The sequence below is a fragment of the Alligator mississippiensis genome, chromosome 4 (genome assembly GCF_030867095.1).
Source record: "Alligator mississippiensis isolate rAllMis1 chromosome 4, rAllMis1, whole genome shotgun sequence".
In the NCBI taxonomy this organism is placed as follows: domain Eukaryota; kingdom Metazoa; phylum Chordata; order Crocodylia; family Alligatoridae; genus Alligator; species Alligator mississippiensis.
In genome coordinates this window covers 116,944,807-116,962,557 of record NC_081827.1, presented here as the reverse complement: position 1 = coordinate 116,962,557, position 17,751 = coordinate 116,944,807, and the positions used below count along the sequence as shown (strand labels likewise).

Below are 17,751 nucleotides of genomic sequence, written 5' to 3'. Positions count from 1 at the left end.
GAACCTTTCTATAAGCAATGTCTTTGGAAAGTCCTCCAAATCAACTGAAAGGACAGAAGAATGAATACTAACCAATACTGAAATGATGTTTATGCAGCGCCACCTCTGTTGAACAGGACATTTCATAAGGACACCTGACAACCAGCTCCCAAAATGGGTCTTATACACCCAACTCACCAATGGTCACTGCTCTAGAGGTGGGCAAAAAAAAGAGATTAAAGGATGCCTTAAAAGCCAATCTGGAGAAATGCAATATTAACAACACCTGGGAGAGTTGAGCACTGAATTGTCCCCAAAGGCATCGTGATGTACACCAAGGCATTGATTATTTCAAGCAAAATTTCCTCCCCATGGAAGCAGACAGACAAGAGACAAAAGAAAAGAGCTGTGGCCCGACACCATCAGAATCTACTCCTTCCTCTTGGAACTATATGCTATATGTGCATTAAGACTCATAGAAAATTAAAGGTTTTGAAAGGACCTCAGATCAGATTTAAGCAGGACCCTTCCCAAACCATCTCATCCCAGCTGTAGTGCATAGTTCCATGAAACCAAGGGCACAATGCTTTTCCTTGGTTTTCACAGAATCATAGAAATTAAGATAGAGTCCAAACCCTTGCTCTGGGGAGGAATTGGCTTATTGCTGTCATTTTAGTATTCTCCTGTAATTGCTAGATAGAAGAAAATCCTGCACTGGATTTTAATCTTTTTCTTTTTCCCCTCCCCCCACCTCAGTGTTTTGTAAGACTGCATGATTTCCCCCCAAGTGTTCTCTGGCTCAACCAACAGGTAACTTCTTGCCCTGTGACTTCACGAAACATGATCTGATGGTTCTTCTTGTGGCCTGGCTTCCAATTCAGAAGCTATACTGTCCAAAACTGGGTTAGATCTGATGATCTGGTAAAAGACTATACTCAGCTCTTTGATCCTAAATCTGGTGTAGAGAATGAGACCTTTTGTACTGTGCTCTTCATCTTAGCTTCCTGAAGTGACAACGAGCCTCACATTAATCCATTAGATGGGTCCAATTTAGGAGGTTGTTGCTACAGCTTTTTAGATCATTAAAATTCTGCAGCATATTTTGTCATTGCTTGCAAGCTCACAGGATAAACATGCTGCAAATTGAGCACCTTGAAAGAAAGTGACCCTCAAAGGCAAATCAGTAATCTGGTATGTGCGACTGCAAAATGATGACTGCTGCAAAAGAACACCTCTTAAAAACCAGTTTTCAGCTATTAGACTCTTGTCAATTCAATAGTTAGAACTCTATTCTGAACATTACCCAGAACAATTTAGGAAGATGATAACCAGCAAACCATCTCTAACCCCATTAAGAAGAAAAGTTAAGGGCAAACATTATCAGAGAGAAGTAGCCAAATCAGAAGTAGCTCATGTTCATCTGCTGCTACAACTGGAAGGCACCAAGGTGGCAAAGGGCGCTGTTTCCTAGGCACTCTGAACATTCAGAAGTGCAGAAAGGAGAGGAAGGCCCCAAGTGCCCTTTAACATACAGAGCTACTATAAATATCTTCCAAGTACAGAGACTTTGTTTATTAGCAATCCTCCATGAGAGGCATCTGTTCTAACCCCCTCATTACTGGGATATTTGTATTGACACCCAAAATGCAACCTAGGGGGCAGGCAATTACATTAATTAATATACCTACCTCAAACTAAAAGGATCTTTTACACAAGCCATTTGTGTGCGTTTCACAGATAACATCTAAGTAAGAGGCAAACCATAACAGTAATCTTCAGAGCATATTTTTTGCAGACTACAAGGTTTTTTCAGTGTCGTGGCAGACTGTGACAGGGCAAGTCCTCCTTAGGAACACAGTGTCTAGGAAATGTGTCATCCCAAGAGACAACCTGGGTGAGGCACCAGGAACTGCTTAGGGTGGCAATAAGGCTAGGCCCCAGACCCTTGCAAAGGCAGTAGCAAAACTTACTTCTTACTGTAATAGTTCTTATAGAAAAGGTTTGTATACATAAAAAGTATTGTTTTTTACTGCACAAGCCTCATCAAGATGCCACAGACTGCATGCAGCAGCTCACTTGCTCTGAGCTAGCTCAAGTGCTGCTTCAGGCACAAACTACAGTGTTTAGCCAATAGCTACTGCAAATTCTTTAGCAGCTGAGAGGGTTAACATAGGACTCTGCCCCATCTGCTTGATGGAGCAAGAAAATCAACAGCCATCTTGGTAGCCCTTACAGCAGCATCAGCATGTTTCTATTCCTCCCCATTTCTATTGCAGCAAAGAAGAATCAACTTCAACATAAAACAGGCCCTCCAATTTTGGAGGGCTGATTCAGGGCATATGAGTGCAGTATGCAAATAAATACAGTATCAACTATCCAAGTCAGGGGTGGGCAGTTATTTTGGCTGGAGGGCCATTTTCAGAACTTTGCTGAGTCGTTGCAGGCTGGAGGGGGTGAAGGAGAGGGACAATTGATCCTTTCCAGCTCGAGGCCTGTCCACCCTGCACCCACTGCTGGGGGCCCTGGATGGAGTGGGCGGAGTCTCCATGGAGACTGGCTGGGACCCCTGCAGGCAGAGAGCGCTGGGCCAAGCAGATGAGATGGGGCTGCAGGAAGGGAGTGGCGTCTGGGGCAGGATGGATGGGCAGGGCAAGGATTGCGATATGGTGACAGCGCAGGGTACAGCTGCAATCTGCTCCCCATACGTTCCTGTGATGCATGTTGGCTCCGAGGGCAGGGGCATGCAGGGAGTGGATTGTAGCTGTGCCACAGGCCCAGATCCCAGGCCCATGCCATTACCGCTTCATAGTCCTGGCCCCAGCCCTGGCCCCGGCCACCCATCCCACTCCTAGACACCACTATACGCCCAACCTTTCACCCCATCCCATCCACCCAGCCTGCAGGGGTCCTGGGCTGGTTTCCAGGGAGATGCCACTTACATGGTCCCGCAACCCTAGTAATGGGTACAGGGTAGGTGAGCCAAGATGCCCAGGCAGTGGGACCAAGTCTGGCAGTGGCAGAGACCGTAGTGACAGCAGCCGGAAGGAGCTGCCACTGGAGGCTTCCAGGAAGTGGAGTCCGGACGCTGCACCTGCCCTGCCAGGTGCCCAGGGGTGGCAGGACTGAGCACATGCACCATGGCTCAGGCTGCCCCTCACACCCAGGCCATTATTTTGTCCGCCCTGGTTCCAAGTGGTTATAAACTCTGATGGACAATTGAGTAGAGACTGTCCTCCCATTTTTGGTTCTCTGTAAAAAGGTACATTTGTTCTTGGACACTTATTTATAAACTAGCCAACTGCCCATCAAGAATGACCGGGGGGGGGGGGGGGGGAGGGTATAGGCTGCCCCCCTCCGTCTGCTTCATCACTGCCTCCTGCAGGGACAGGGGGCCAGGGCCAGCTGGCACTGCTGGCCTTGCTGCTGGTGGGATGGAGCCAGCACTGCTGGCCCATCCACTCCGTTGTTGCTGCCACAGCCTGGCATGGGGGGGGGGGCAGAGGCCCGGGGCCAGGCTTACTCCCCCCAACCTTGCCCCCACTGCTTTGGAGCTGGGGCCACTTCTCCCATCCCTACCCAGGGGTCCGGCGGGAACAGAGCCCAGCTCCCAGTCCTGCGGCCCCCCCCTCCACAATTTGGGCTTGACTCCGTTCTCCCCTGGTGACTCGTGTTCAGGGTCACTCCCCATCCCCCCCCCTTGCCATGGCAGCCCCGACCCCATTCCTCCCCCCCCATTGCCTCCTCCACAGAGCAGGAGGAAGGGGGGGCCCAGGCCAGCTTCTACCTGGCCCCAGCTTTCGCCTGGCCCCCCATCCCCTCTGGCCCCACCATCACGGTGGCACTCCACCACCTGCTGCACATAATGCTTTATTCACACTCTGATTGGTTGCCGAGACAGAATATATAGAACAAGTATATTGACCCATCCCAGTTCCCCAGGTGAAGGGCCTGAGACTTGGTCCCATAGCTTTAGTTGTTCAGAAGTTTACATACATGCTAGATCTTGGTACAGAAGAACCCAGATTCTTTGCCTGGTTTGGTTCCTTGCCCAAGTGTGAAGATGAAAGTTTTCAAAAAACTGGGGGCTTAAAAAGCCACACAGCTGCACAGGGCCACTGAGGCACTCCAGCTGTTTGCTGCGATTTTTATTTCAGAGGGCTCCACTTTAATTAGCCAAACAGACAATCTTCAGCTGAATGGGAAAGCAGTATCCTTTAAAATACAAGCCAAAGCAAACACATGAGTAGCTTGTCCTCAAATTGACAACCTCTTGCAAATTAAGCAGGTTTCAAGTCACGGTAGAACCCAGATCATCACGTTACCCAAGTTGGGCTATGGATGAACACTCCATTTCCTGAAGGCATACTTAGACCGCAGACTCTTAATTCACATTTTCTAGAATTATGAAGCCCTTATGGTCTAGCAGTTTTGACAGTGAACTGCACACAGTCTCAAGATACCCAACTTACATTTTCCTGGCCAGAGGATGAAGATGGCTCTGCTAAGAGGAGCCTCTGATCAGAGTGGTCGTGGTCATCGTCAGAAACAGACTGCCCTGATGAGTCGGGCATGTGTCCTTTCCTGAGCCGTAGGAGTGGCTCTGGAGAACCAGTGTCATCGAGATCTGTTGGATCATTCATGAGACCCTGGGGGCCTTCTCAAAAAGTATTATGCTTCCTCTTTTGGGACTGGTTTTGCCAACAGTGTGATGACTCTGAAAAACAAGCAGAGTTTATGTAACTGAAAGGTGAAAGGTTTCTAAAGAAACGAACTGGGGGGGGCGGGGGGGAGGAGGGAGAATGTTTTTAGTTCGTGTAACCACAAGCTATTTCATTTAGTTATTAGATTTCTATGCCGCCCTTTTCCAAACAGCTCAGGCTGTCTACTTGAAGAAAACAGGTTTCCCTCATCTGTGCCCACGCTCCTGTAGCATCCATAAACACGAAACAGAAACTGAAGTCATTGTCTCATACAACTAATAGTTTTTAAGGTTAACTGCCTTAAAAAAAACCTACATGAGTAATATTTCGCCTTCTCTTGTGTCTTTCACCAGGTGACTAAAAGAGAGTGCTCTTTTCCAAACGAGTCAACAAGTTCCTCAGCATATCAATCAATTTACAACACATGAAACAAAATAAACTTTAAATTATTTTTTGTTCTCTTCAGAACAGAAAGAGTTTTCAAGCTAAATCTGTGCAGTTAGAAAATAAAAAGCAATTTGTCAAACTCATTCTAGAAACTTCACTGTCCCCCTCCTTCCTCCCTGCCCCAGGAGAGACATGGCCATTTTTGGCACCCACATAGGAGGTTATAGTTCTTAAGTTATAATTCACTTCTTAGGTTAGAACACAAACACAACACTAGGGCTGCTCCACTGACAACAACTATGTTCACTACATTTTGCTTGCCTTTTTTCCCCCCCAGCATCATATCTAGACCTATTCTGAAGAACCAGCTCATACATATTATAGCATACAGCTGCTACCTGTTGTCCTGGTTGGTTATGGGAGCACACCCACACTAGTTACCATCGTTGGGACTGCACCTAGTAGCAAAGTATTCCTGCTAAAGAGAGACTATCATAGACAGATTTAAGTGGTGCGTCTTCTGTCACAAAGAGAAGTAAGCCCTTACCTTCCTGGTTCTGAAGAGCTGTTTTGTTTTCTCAGATGTCTATTAAACATTCAGAAGGAAATTTGCACATACATGGCGGCATTGCAGAAAAAAAAGTTGAGAACTTTGAAGTCAAGGTACTAGTTTTGTTATGTAAAGTGGCAGATAGTTAACGGATGACTCAGGTTAGCCATCACCCTACACCTCGCCTACCCAAGTATTATCTACTGGCTTATTTATCTTCTACATCTACAATAAGAACTGCATGCTAGGCACTTCAGAGCCAAGGTAACAAGAGTCAAAGTACCTAGAGATAAGATAAGCAGGGTGGGTTATTGTATTTTTTTTTTGGGGGGGGGGGGGAAGGAACGACAACACACGCCAACTTATAAATTAAATAAGAAGTTCAAAACAAAACTCCTTCTACTGTAATATCTGAGCAATTAACACACACGTAGTTAGTCATAAGTAAACAACATAATCAAGTAGGCTTTAACTTATCACAGGGAGTATATCATTAGATTGGGGTTGTAAGCTTAGTGGCTGATGAAGCATACTGAGAAGATACTTAATTCCCATCTCGCATACCTGATTTACTACCCTTTCTGTATTGTATTTTAGAACACTTCCCTTAAAAAACAAAACAAAATGACCCGCCCCCATTCAAAGAGTTAAATTTCAAAGTCAGAACTCTTTCAAGAGTTAGAAAATGCCAGGATTAAAAGACTCTGTATGGTACATCAAAAGAAGCAAGCCTAAAAAGATAGATATAGCTTGCTTCACCTAGAAAAAGCATCCCTTGTTTTTAACGACTAGGGATATTAGGCTAGGATTATATCTGGCCCATTTAAGGTTAAGAATTCTGCCTGCCACTTCCCTGAGAGTAGGTTTAAGCAGAAAACTGATTTATGTAAACAAGAACCATGACTGTAAACTGGCTCTGCCCAGATTATTGAAACCTTGCCTGCTCCTGCATTGTGCAAAGCAGCTAATTCCCAATTCTCATGCGCTATACAAGGTGGAATTTTCAGAATATACACGAGAAAGTTTAGAAATAAAGCCGAGAGGAAAACAGTAGCAAATAGTCCGCATTAAGTTTCTAACAATACTTAAAAATTGGGCATCTTGACAAGAGAACATTTTAGAGATTAAAACCATATGGAAGCATACTATATAAAAGGAGAACAATAACCAAAACTGGTTAGTAAAAAGGTAACAATAAGAATGCACCACACACAAAACAGGGATAATATTCAACATGCATGTCAGCTGAGTGCATTTCAGCATTTCCCACAAACTTCAGATAGTCCTTAACTAACACCTTATAATAGACCTGGCATCATGTAGGTCTGTATAACCCCATGGTGGCCAAACTACAGCTCATGAGCTGCGTGCAGCTTGCCATCATGGTACTTGCAGCTCTTCGGAAACTGGCCAAAGCCCCACCCACTTCTCCCAGAAGTGACTCCAGGGGGACAGCACAGCCCAGCACCTCCCGCTGCTCCAGCCTTCCCTGGGGGAGCATGCCTCAAGCCCTCCCTCCTCCTCCTCTTTCCGGGGCGGGTGCTGCAGCCACACCACATACCACTGTTGTACATGAATCCTCTTTTCAAGATGACCCAAGAGAGGGCATCGACATAGTGGACACCCAGATGAGCACCAACACCCTGAGATACTTGCATAGTGACAGAAACCAGAAGAGAACTCGGGTGTCTTTATGAGAAATCCAGAAGCATGGGCAAACAGGAAGAACGGGCTCTCCTTCCAATAGACAAGGAATTTGACCTCATTGAGTTGACAAAGACCTGGTGGGACGACATGCACAATTGGGCAGTGGACATCAACAGCTATAGGTTCTACAGGAAGGATCGCACTGGGAAGAAGGGAGGAGGGGTGGCCCTCTGTGTGAAAGAATGGTATCCCTCCCTGGAGGTCAGGTTCGATAGTGGGGAAAGGTCCCTCGAGACCCTCTGGGTCAAGATACAAGGGGGTTCAGGAGGGGGAGACTTGATGGTGGGAGTCTACTACAGGCCTCCCTCCCAAGAAGAGGAGAACAAATCAGGTGCTCTCCAAGGAACTGACTCAGGCAGGCAGCACTAAAGACCTGATTGTCATGGGTGACATCAACTACCCTGACATCTGCTGGGGGGGAACTTCAGCCAACTCCAGCAGGTCAGCCAATTTCTTGGCAGCTATTGATGACCTGTTCCTGTAAGAGGTTGTCAAAGGACTGCCATGGGGGGAAACCACTCTGGACTTAGTGCTTACCAAAGAGGAGGACATGGTAGGGGACCTGATGATTGGTGGTACCCTGGGTGACAGTGACCATGACCTGATTAGGTTCACCATCCACCGGAAGGCTAGGATTTCAATTAGTATAACAGAGGTCCTAGATTTCAGAAGGGCAGACCCATTAAGAAAGGGATGAGATGTGACCCTGCAAACTATAGACTAGTTAGTTTGACTTCAGTCCTATGAAAAACTTTTGAAAAAATTGTTAAGGAGGTCATCAGTCACAAGCTTATAGCTGATAGGGTATTAAGAAAAAAAACAGTACAGCTTTGTGGAGGGTAGGTTATGCCTAACAAACCTGGTGTCCTTTTACAACCAAGTAACTAACCAGCTGGACAAGAGACATGAGATACATATCATTTACCTAGAGACTTCAATAAGGCCTTTGAATCGGTCTCCCAGGAAATTCTCTCAATTAAACTGGAGAGTACTGGCCTGGACCAGCCTATGGTGAGGTGGGTGGATAACTGGCTTAGAGGCTGGTCCCAGAGTTGTAATTAATGGGATTGCCTCATTCTGGAGGGCACTAATATATATTAGTGTATTAAATTTAAAAAAAAAATTATATGCATCCTAAAAATACTTTTCTGTATTAATAAACTGGTAGTCGCCATAGGGATGTGATCACAAGTAGGAGAGATGTGAAATTATGAATATAACAAGTGGCAAGAAAGCTTTCTATTAAAGCTGCGGTCCTCACTAGAGTGTTTGAGAAGCTAACATGTGGGGGAAAGGTGGGGGGGAAGAAGGGAAATAGGGGGAGAAAGGGAGCAGGAAGGGGAGACAAAGGAACTTAAGCATGTTCAGTGGCAGACCAGGACAGGGTAGATTCAAGTCTCAAAGTTCCTTGAAACATCTCTCAAAAGCTGAAGCACTTTAAGATTAGCAGCAAAACAAAAAACAAAAAAACCCCACAGATTTAAAACAGAACAGAAGTCTCAACTTAGGGTTTCCAGAGATTTACAGCAGTCTGCAATTTATGAAATGACAAGGAGAAAGGGGGTGGGGGGGAAAGCAAGCAATCAGTTGCCAAGATACAGCCAAACACCAAGAGAAATCCATGGTATCCAAGTCTTTCAGATACCATGGTAATGGCTACTGTATAAGAACCCAGACAGACAGAAACCAGGGGGGTGCCCCTCAGAGCTGCACAAGACAGGCTGCAGCAGTGGGCTGGAGCTGTGCAGGGCTCTTTGCGCCGGGGGTGCTGGAGCCACCCCAAATTTCATCATAGCCCAGCTCCCAGCACCACCACCTCTCACTCGCCTGGCATGGCCCCAGCTCTTCCCAGCACATGGGTGGAGACAGGGATCGAGCTGGGGCTGTGCCAGGTGGGTGCATTGCGGTGGCGCTGGGAGCCAGGCTCCGATGAAATATGGGGTGGCTGCAGCTCCCTGCCCCGGGCTGCTGGCGCCCACTCCAATCCCAGCCCCCAGCAAGAAGATCCCCACACAGCCCTGGCTCTCGCCCACCACTGCAGCCCACCCACCTGACCCATCCCGATCTGGAGGTCACAGGCCCCCCCCACCCTCCCCTCCAACCTCCCCTCCCCAGGTGTAAGCAGCAGCAGGAGCCACCCCCTCCACGAGTCATGGCCGTGTCCCACACCTGCCACATCCCGCCCTGGCTGGGCAGCACCTGCCCCTGCCCTGTCCCTCACCGCAGGGGGTGTTGACCCCCCCCATGCCCCTTCCCTCCACTCTGCCCTTCCACAGACTTACCAGTTAGATGCAGCTGTATCAGAAATCAGCCAATATGCCTCCTTAAATACTGGCTATTGATATCGGCCCCAAAATTTCTATTGGTGCACCCCTAGGGAAAAAGGAACTTCTTTTTTCAGTAAAAGTTAATATTTGGTGTTAATGACACCTAATGGTTTGCTCACTATTATACCTCTTCAGTGTGTGCCACATGCTACTATGAGCAGTATCTAGAACTAGAGCAACTTGGTCAAAATTTAGACTGGTTTTGACAAAGACATGGATATACTGGAGCAGCATATCAGTTACAAAAAGAGAAAGTCACAGTTAAAAATTCTAAATCATTATGGAGCAGTGTTCCCAAAAACACAGTTCACAAGTTTAACCAAGACAATATTCTGAGAACCAAATCTCAAACTATGCTGTGACAAAGGACACTCAAGGCAGTTACACTCATATGTACAATTTTAGTAACAAGCAACTACCTCCACCCCTCCAAAAGTAGTTCCACTAGTACAAAAAAAAAAAAAAAAAAAAAAAATTAGAATAGGTCTCAACTAACAGAGTAGATCTGACCTGTAAGCCTGGGACCAGCTCTATACTGGAAGTACTTTACTGTACATCAGCAGCAGTAGCCAAAACATTCTTAGTATGAACACAGCTTATTCAAAAGTTTGCTCTTCTGCCCATATAATTTATTTCATTCCCCCTGAACAAAAGCTATAGTTATACCAGCAAGAGCAGCATCTTTACCATCTTTATTTTGGGCAGAGGGCCACTTACTGAGTTTCGGCAAACCATCAAGGGCCACATGACAGGCAGCCCAGGGCAGATTAATATTAATTTTCTAAATGTTTTAGAGGCCCTGTGGGCCAGATAGAATGGCGTGGCAGGCTGCATCCGGCCCCCCGGGCTGCATTTTGCCCACCCCTGATACTTACAGTACATCTATATTTGCCAGGAAATAACAAATTACACCAACTAAATTTCTGCTGGCACACCTGTGTTGAAATGGAAATGTGGCCTGGTTGAGAAATGGCTGTACTAAAGGAAACTAAAATTTACCTACACAACAGGAGATGCCTCTCAGCAACATAAAAATTATTTAGGTTTGAATGGGGCTTAGAAAGAGTGACTTGCTCTCTTCTCTTCATTATGTATAAAGAAAACCCAAAAGATATAACAAAACTTCTACTTTATTGGGGTGATATTTGAATTCAGAGTCCTGTCTATGCTGGGAAACAATAATTGAAGATTGGCAATCCCTCACAGTCAAGGATGAGTCTTCCATGATTGTCTTATCTGTGGGTCCAAAGATGCCTGACAAGGTCCATCTGTTATCAACAGACCGTTACAGCTTGGGCACATGCTTCCATGCGGAGTTGGTGGCTCTGGGTTTTTTGTTCACTCCATGACATGCTGTTTCTGCCACTCCCATTTTTCTGTCTCCTGTTGTCATTGAGGTTTCAAAATACTGAAATCTTGCAGCAGACTCTTCCTCTATTTTGGGCAGTCCTGAGTGATACTCTCCCATGAATGGATATCCATGCTGCATTTTTTCCAAGTTGGCCTTAAAGGCAACCATGAAGCATTTTTTCTTGCCCTCCTCTCAAGCGTATGCCTTGACTGAGCTGGGAGAAAAAAATTGCTTTGGGAGTCTGGAGTCAGACATCTGGATGACATGGCCAGCCCAGAGAAGTTAATGTTGGATGATGATAACCTCAATGTTTGTAGTGTTTGCTTGCAAGAGAACACTAATGTTGCTATATCTATACACTCACTGGATTCAAAGGATCTTCCAGAGGCAGTGTTGATGGTACTTCTCCAACAACATGAGGCGTTTCTTTTACATTATCCATGCCTCAGCTCCATAAAAGTAAGGGAGGATCATGACTGCTTGATAAACCATGAGCTTGGTTTCGGATCTGCAGTCATGATCTTTGAACACCCATTTCCTCAGGTGTCCGAAGGCTGCACTTGTACATTTGAAGTGATGTCAGATTTCTTTGCTGATGTCAGCCTTCTGCAAGAGATGACTTCTGAGGTTCAGAAAATACTCATTGTTCTCTAGTCTCACTATGAATCTAAATTACCAGGGCTGGAGTCTGCTCATTATGAGCTTGTTGATAGAAGACCTTAGCCTTCTAAATGTTTAGTGTCAGTCCCATTTTTTTTTCCCCTGTTTTTTGGGGTTTTTTGCATGCCTTGGTAGAGATGTTGACAATTGCCTGAAGGTCTGCTTCTGAGAGAGCACACACTACACCAGTGGTCTCCAACCTTATGGTGAAGATCACTTTTTGTAAGTAAAGGGCACCCCCGAATCTACCACCCCCACCCTACCCTGCTGGCCCCTGCCTCCCAGACTCTGACCCCAATCACCCAGCCCGGCCCAGGTGGCAGGGAGTGTGGCTCAGCCCAGGCACGTGCATCCTGCTGCTCCCGATCGTGGAGCCTCTGACAGACTGAGATAGACTGTTAGAGGCTCCCACAATCAGCCAGTTGATTGAGATCAACTGACTGGTGATCGCTGCACTACACCATTATCGGCATACTGAAGGCTCAATGAATGAGATTGGGGTGGTCTGCATTTTCATAGATTCATAGATGTAGGGTGAGAAGGGACTTAAGTAGATCTTCAAGTCCAACCCCCTGCCCTGGGCAGGAGAGAATACTGGGCTCATATGACCCCAGCTAGGTAAACGTCAAGCCTCCTCTTAAAGACCCCCAAGGAAGGAGCCAGCACCACTTCCCTTGGAAGTTGGTTTGAGATCCTATCCGCCCTGACTGAAGTAGTGCCTTCTAATGTCCAGCCTGAACCTACTCTCAAGCAACCTATGGCCGTTATTCCTTATTACTCCAGGAAGTGCTCGGGTGAAAAGGGTCTCTCCCATTCCCTGCTGGTCCCCCCTGGTAAGTTTATAGACGGCCACCAGGTCCCCCCTCAGCCTTCTCTTGTGAAGGCTGAACAGGTTCAGGTGCCGTAGCCTCTCCTCATAGGGTCTGCCCTGCTGTCCCCGGATCATGTGAGTGGCCCTCCTCTGGACCCTCTCAATGCTGGCCACATCCCTCCTAAAGTGCAGTGCCCAGAACTGGATGCAGTACTCCAACTGTGGCCTGACCAGCATCGCACAGAGGGGGAGGATCACCTCCTTGGACCTGCTTGTGATCTGTGGATGCACGACAAGGTGCGGTTAGCCTTCTTGACGGCGAGCTCACATTGGCAGCCCGTGTTCATTTTGGAATTTTGGCTCAGTCTGTCAAGGTTAAACAGCTAGCCATTCATTTGGTAGTTTAGGTCCGCTCCAACTGGAAGCTTGTTGATACTCAGATGTAGCACGGCGGTAAGGAATACTGAGAGTTGGAGCAATGATGCGGCCACCTTAACCTCAAAGGGATTGATCCATTATTGAGAACCACCACTTGCAAACCATCACGAAGCAAGCAAAGAAGGGTGATGAATTTCGGTGGGCAACCATATTACATAAGGATCCTCTATTGCACTTCTTGGCTCACAGAGTCAAAGGCTTTCGTGAGGTCAAAGAAGGCCATGTGGGGTGCCTAGACACGAGGAGAAAAAAAAAAGTCCACCAGCACTATACTTTCAGCTCAGTATGCCCCCACACCAAGCATAGAGCAATTTCAGAAGACAAATCATGTCAGTTTGATCCAGTTCATCCACTGTCTGTATAGCTTATACACTTCAGTGGGGCTTTTTTGGCACTTATCTAATAGCTGATTGAATCAGCTATTAAATAAAAACGCCAAAAAAGCCTTGCTGAAGCATGGAAGCCATACGGACACTGGGGAGCAGGGTGCAAACTGAAGCAATTCCTTTTCCAGTAAAAGTGTTGTTTTGGGGGGTTCTCCCCCCTCCCCCGTGTCTGTCAGTACCCATAGAAAGGTGTATATTGTTCCTGGCATTTTTCCGGCAGTTGCCAAGCAGTAAAGATCATGTCAGCTGTGCCTGTTGATGTCCTAAACTCACACTGAGATTCCTGGAGATCTTCAGAAAGTGAAAGGAGATAGCTCAGGAGGGTCCTTGCTATGATCTTTCCTATGGTGAACAGTAAGGGGATCCCTCTGTAATTTCCACAGTCGGACTCGTCTCCTTGCTTGAAGACTGTCATGATCATGAGGCAATCTGGGATTTCTTCATCATTTCAGATGCTTAAGATGAGGGCATGGAGCTGTGACGCAAGCTCCTCTCCCCGCTTATTGAAGATTTTGGCAGGGATTCCATCAGCTCTTTCAAGCAACTGAATAACTAATGAAACAATAGTATCCTAGAGTATAATCTGAGAGTAAAAAAAGCTGAGCACACAAAAATTGGAACAGTCCAGAAATTCCTTCTTTTATTGTTTTGATGGTTAACAAGGAAAAAGGCTAGGTTAATTTAGAGAAAGAAAGTATATTTAAAAGATACTTGCAACTTCAAGGCCTCCAGACACTCCCCAGAAAAACCAGGAGGTGGTAGGGGAGGGAAGGAGCAAGCAGATAAGGCTTCACAAATCTTTTAAAGTCTGAAATTATAAAAAATTATTATATAACTCTTTAAAATCTTTAGATTATAATATATATACACAGTATATATGAAAAAAACAAAACAAAACAAAAAGATTCCAGTGGGAGGTGCTGGGTAAAGAGATGGACAGACAGGTTTGGTTTTTTTTCCCATATCCATATATATCATGGAAAAAATGGGCCCAATTGCTAAAGATGGCTTGAAAAGAATTTCACAACCTGAAACAGATGAAAATAAGTGCATCTCTTCTTCCTCATTAGGGAGATGCTAAATTCCCCCAGAGAGAGAGAGAGAGAGAGAGAGAGAGAGATCTACAAAACAAAGATAACAGCCTCCTGCAGAGGGTCAATGGGGCCAAAGAGCTGCCTTTGTAACCTGTGAACTGTCACTGGTCACTGCAAGCTGAGGTCTTGTACAGCAGGCTACAGAGAGAAACAAATCAAGCACATTCTGAGTATTCAGATCCAAAGAAAGGGGGAAAACAAGGGCCTATCTACATTACAAACACCTCCTTTTTTACAAGACCCAATTACATTGCTACAACACTATTGCAAATTGTACTGCCAATGGGAACTTAACTAGCTGGCTTAACCTTGTGCCCAAGGTCCGTCTGCTTAGAGCACTTACTCTCCTGTCCATGTTGCAAACTGCATGATAAATGTAATATTTATTTCTTTTATTACAGAGCAGCCTCAGTACAGGCTTTTCAGGAGCAATAAATAAAGAATTAAAGTTTGAGTTCTCAGTCCCAGTGCTATAGTCCAGGCCTCAGAAGACTTAGGACAGTGATTCCCAAAGCGTGAGCCGCAGCACATTAGTCTGCAGCAAGAGCGGCAGAAGTGTCCCACAAAAAAAAAAAAAAAAAAATGGTGCTTTAAATCAATATTAGATTCAGCTGTGGAGCCATGTTACCTGACTGGTAGGGCTCCCCATGGTCTAGAAATCTCGTGGTGGGGGAAGCAGTGGCATTTAACACTGCTACCGCTCCGCCACCGCCAAATTCCCAGGCTCCAGACAACAGCATTGGGTTCATGGACCAGATGCAGCCTACAGACTAACCTGGCACTACTTATCTGATCTGAAAGGTGGCACCCCCATGCATTCACGCAACCACCCCCTTCCTGGTTGTATGAGTGAGAAGTGCTATCAATCTTAATCCAGAAGTGTCCCAGGTATCAAAAGTTTGGGAAACACTGCTCTAGGGTAAGATGAAAGCTCAGTACTAATAACATTGCCTTTTCCATAGCGTTTTGAATAACCAGTGACAACTAGAAAGGTATGTATCCATGTTAATTCCAAGTCAGGCAGAAGGCAGGGTAGGGTAGCATCTTATAGACTAAATGATTCAGAGAGGCATAAGCTTTTGTGGGTGACAGCATCATAGATGAGGACTGTCCAGCTTCTAAGCAGCTGGAGCCACACATGTCATCTCTCTCCTACATTGCTGTCCCTACTGCACTGCGTGCCCCACTTCACCCCTAAGCTCCCCAGCCAGAGGATATCCTATGGCATCACTCTGGGCTGTGGGCTCCCCCAGCTCTGTAGGCTGCACCTCCCTGCCCCCTCGGACAGTGAAGGATGAGGGAGTGGCAGCCCCTGGCTGCTTCTTCAGCCAGAGCAATGTGGAAGAGGAAAGGGGACAAAACAGCAGTCAGATGGGATCCCAGGGACTGCAACTTAATCTCTTGCAGGTTGAGACTTGGACAGTCCCGAAGTAGGCTATTGCCTATAAAAGCTTAAGCATCTCTAAACCAGTTAGTGACAACCAGTTTCACAAAGAAAATCTTACAGGCATAGATGATAATTATTTTTATTCATTAACCATGTGGGGTATATGGCTATGGTGTTTATGTAAGCAAGTCCAGACCTCCATTGGTCACAAACCCATCTTTTATGGCCTTGCCCATTTGTAAGAGGGCTTGCCAGTATAAATACATTGGAATAGCCATACTGCCAGCCCTCGCTACGGAAGATGCAGCAGCTTTTAATCAGGAAAAAACAAGCACAATTTGCCAGTACTATTTAACCAGCTCCTCACAGTGAGAGCTATAACAATAAGAGGGCTTTCTGCTGGTGTCTGCCCTAAGACTGTGGAGGACAGAGCTGTTCTGGGTGAACAAGAGGTCAACTGATAACTTTGTTGTCAAGAATTCAAGATGAAATACATTAAATCTAAGCACTGTAGCACAAACTATAAGCCAATTTTAATTTAAAGGAAATTGAAAATACACCAAATTAATGCTTTAAGGGTCAATACCCAGAGTCACCAATTTAAGCATCTAGACAGTCTAAGACTATCCCAGCAAGTCAGCCAACCTCACTGCACAAACTCAAAAAGGCTCCAGCCTTGCCTGAAAGGACACTACAGGAATCTTGGCCTGTGTCACTTCAGTTTCATAAGCTCTTCCTGGAAGAGGTCCTAGTAACAGTCCTCTAGATCAGTGCTTCTCAAAGTGGTGGTCCACGGACCAGTGCAATTCCACGAGCCACCGGTCATCGGTCCGCAGCGAGTTGCCAGGAAAGAAAGAAATATATTTTCAGAAGCATAACATTGATATATCATAGCACCACAGTTTGTACATTCCAACACTCCAGGTGACGTCGTGTCGTGCAAGGTGAGGAAAGAGAAAGAAACAGCCGGTCGCACATTTGCGTAGCACTGTTACACGCAGTTGCTGCCACCAGCTGAACCAGGCACCGGTCCCTGGCCCACTGGAAAAAAATTACCGGTCCACCACATCAGGTAGTTTGAGAAGCACTGCTTTAGATTAAATGATAGAGTAGCCATATTTCCCCTTTCACCACCTTACATATTTTTGTATTTCATCTGGACAGAAGAAAGCCGTGTTACCGGTACAGTAGAATAAGGCTTGACAGAAATACTCTAGGGGTAGCACTTGACTAGAAAAGAGAGAGATAGTTAGTCAGGTTCATCTGAAGTCAGGCAGAAGGCAGGATAGATTTGCACCTTGTAGACTAAATCAGAGATGTACAGTATAACCTTTAATCTGAGGACATAAGTCCTCTGCTTATAAAATGCTATGATATACATCTCTGATTCAGTCGGTATATAAGGTGCCAATCTACCACACCTTTTGTCTGATAATGATCACAGTTAGTTTGAATTATGCTAACTGGCTCAGGCATTTACTCTCACAGGATTCTGAGTTAGGCTTTGGTCACCTATTTTGCAGTGACAAGGAAGTATAGATTTAGTGTGGAAGGAATTGTTATTGGGATTTGGGGGGAAGTCACTGAATAGTGACAAGCAGGGATCCAGGTTTTCCATTTCCCCTTTAAAAGAGAAAACCATGGATTTCCCCCTTTAAAGGAGAAAAACCCAGGAAACCACAGGCTGCTTAAGGCTGGGGGGAGCGGGATGAGGGAGATCAGAGGCAGGGGACCAAGTGCATGGGTGTGCAAACACATGCAAGTGCTTGGCAACATAGACAGGCAGAGTGGTGGAGAGCAGCTCCATGCAGGTAAGTCTATGGGGGGAGGGGGGACATAGACAATGCATGGGGGGAATGGGAGGGCATGTGCCCCCCCAAGATTTGTGCCCAAGCGAGGCACAGGACTGTAGGCTGGCTGGACTGGCATTGGGCAGAAGCCACCTCCGCAGCCCAGCAGGCAAGACCCAGTACA

General features: G+C 46.1%; 1 protein-coding gene across 2 annotated transcripts in view; it reads right to left on the bottom strand.

Moving 5' to 3' along the window:
- The window catches only part of ADIPOR2 (adiponectin receptor 2), a 73,359-nt gene that overhangs the window by 30,401 nt on the left and 25,207 nt on the right, over positions 1 to 17,751 (bottom strand). For both annotated transcript variants that reach the window (XM_006258287.4, XM_014609169.3), the window contains exon 2: positions 4,449 to 4,693. In XM_006258287.4, coding sequence (XP_006258349.1) covers positions 4,449 to 4,619 — 171 coding nt within the window. In that variant the 5' untranslated portion in view covers positions 4,620 to 4,693. The remainder of the gene's footprint in view (positions 1 to 4,448; positions 4,694 to 17,751) is intronic.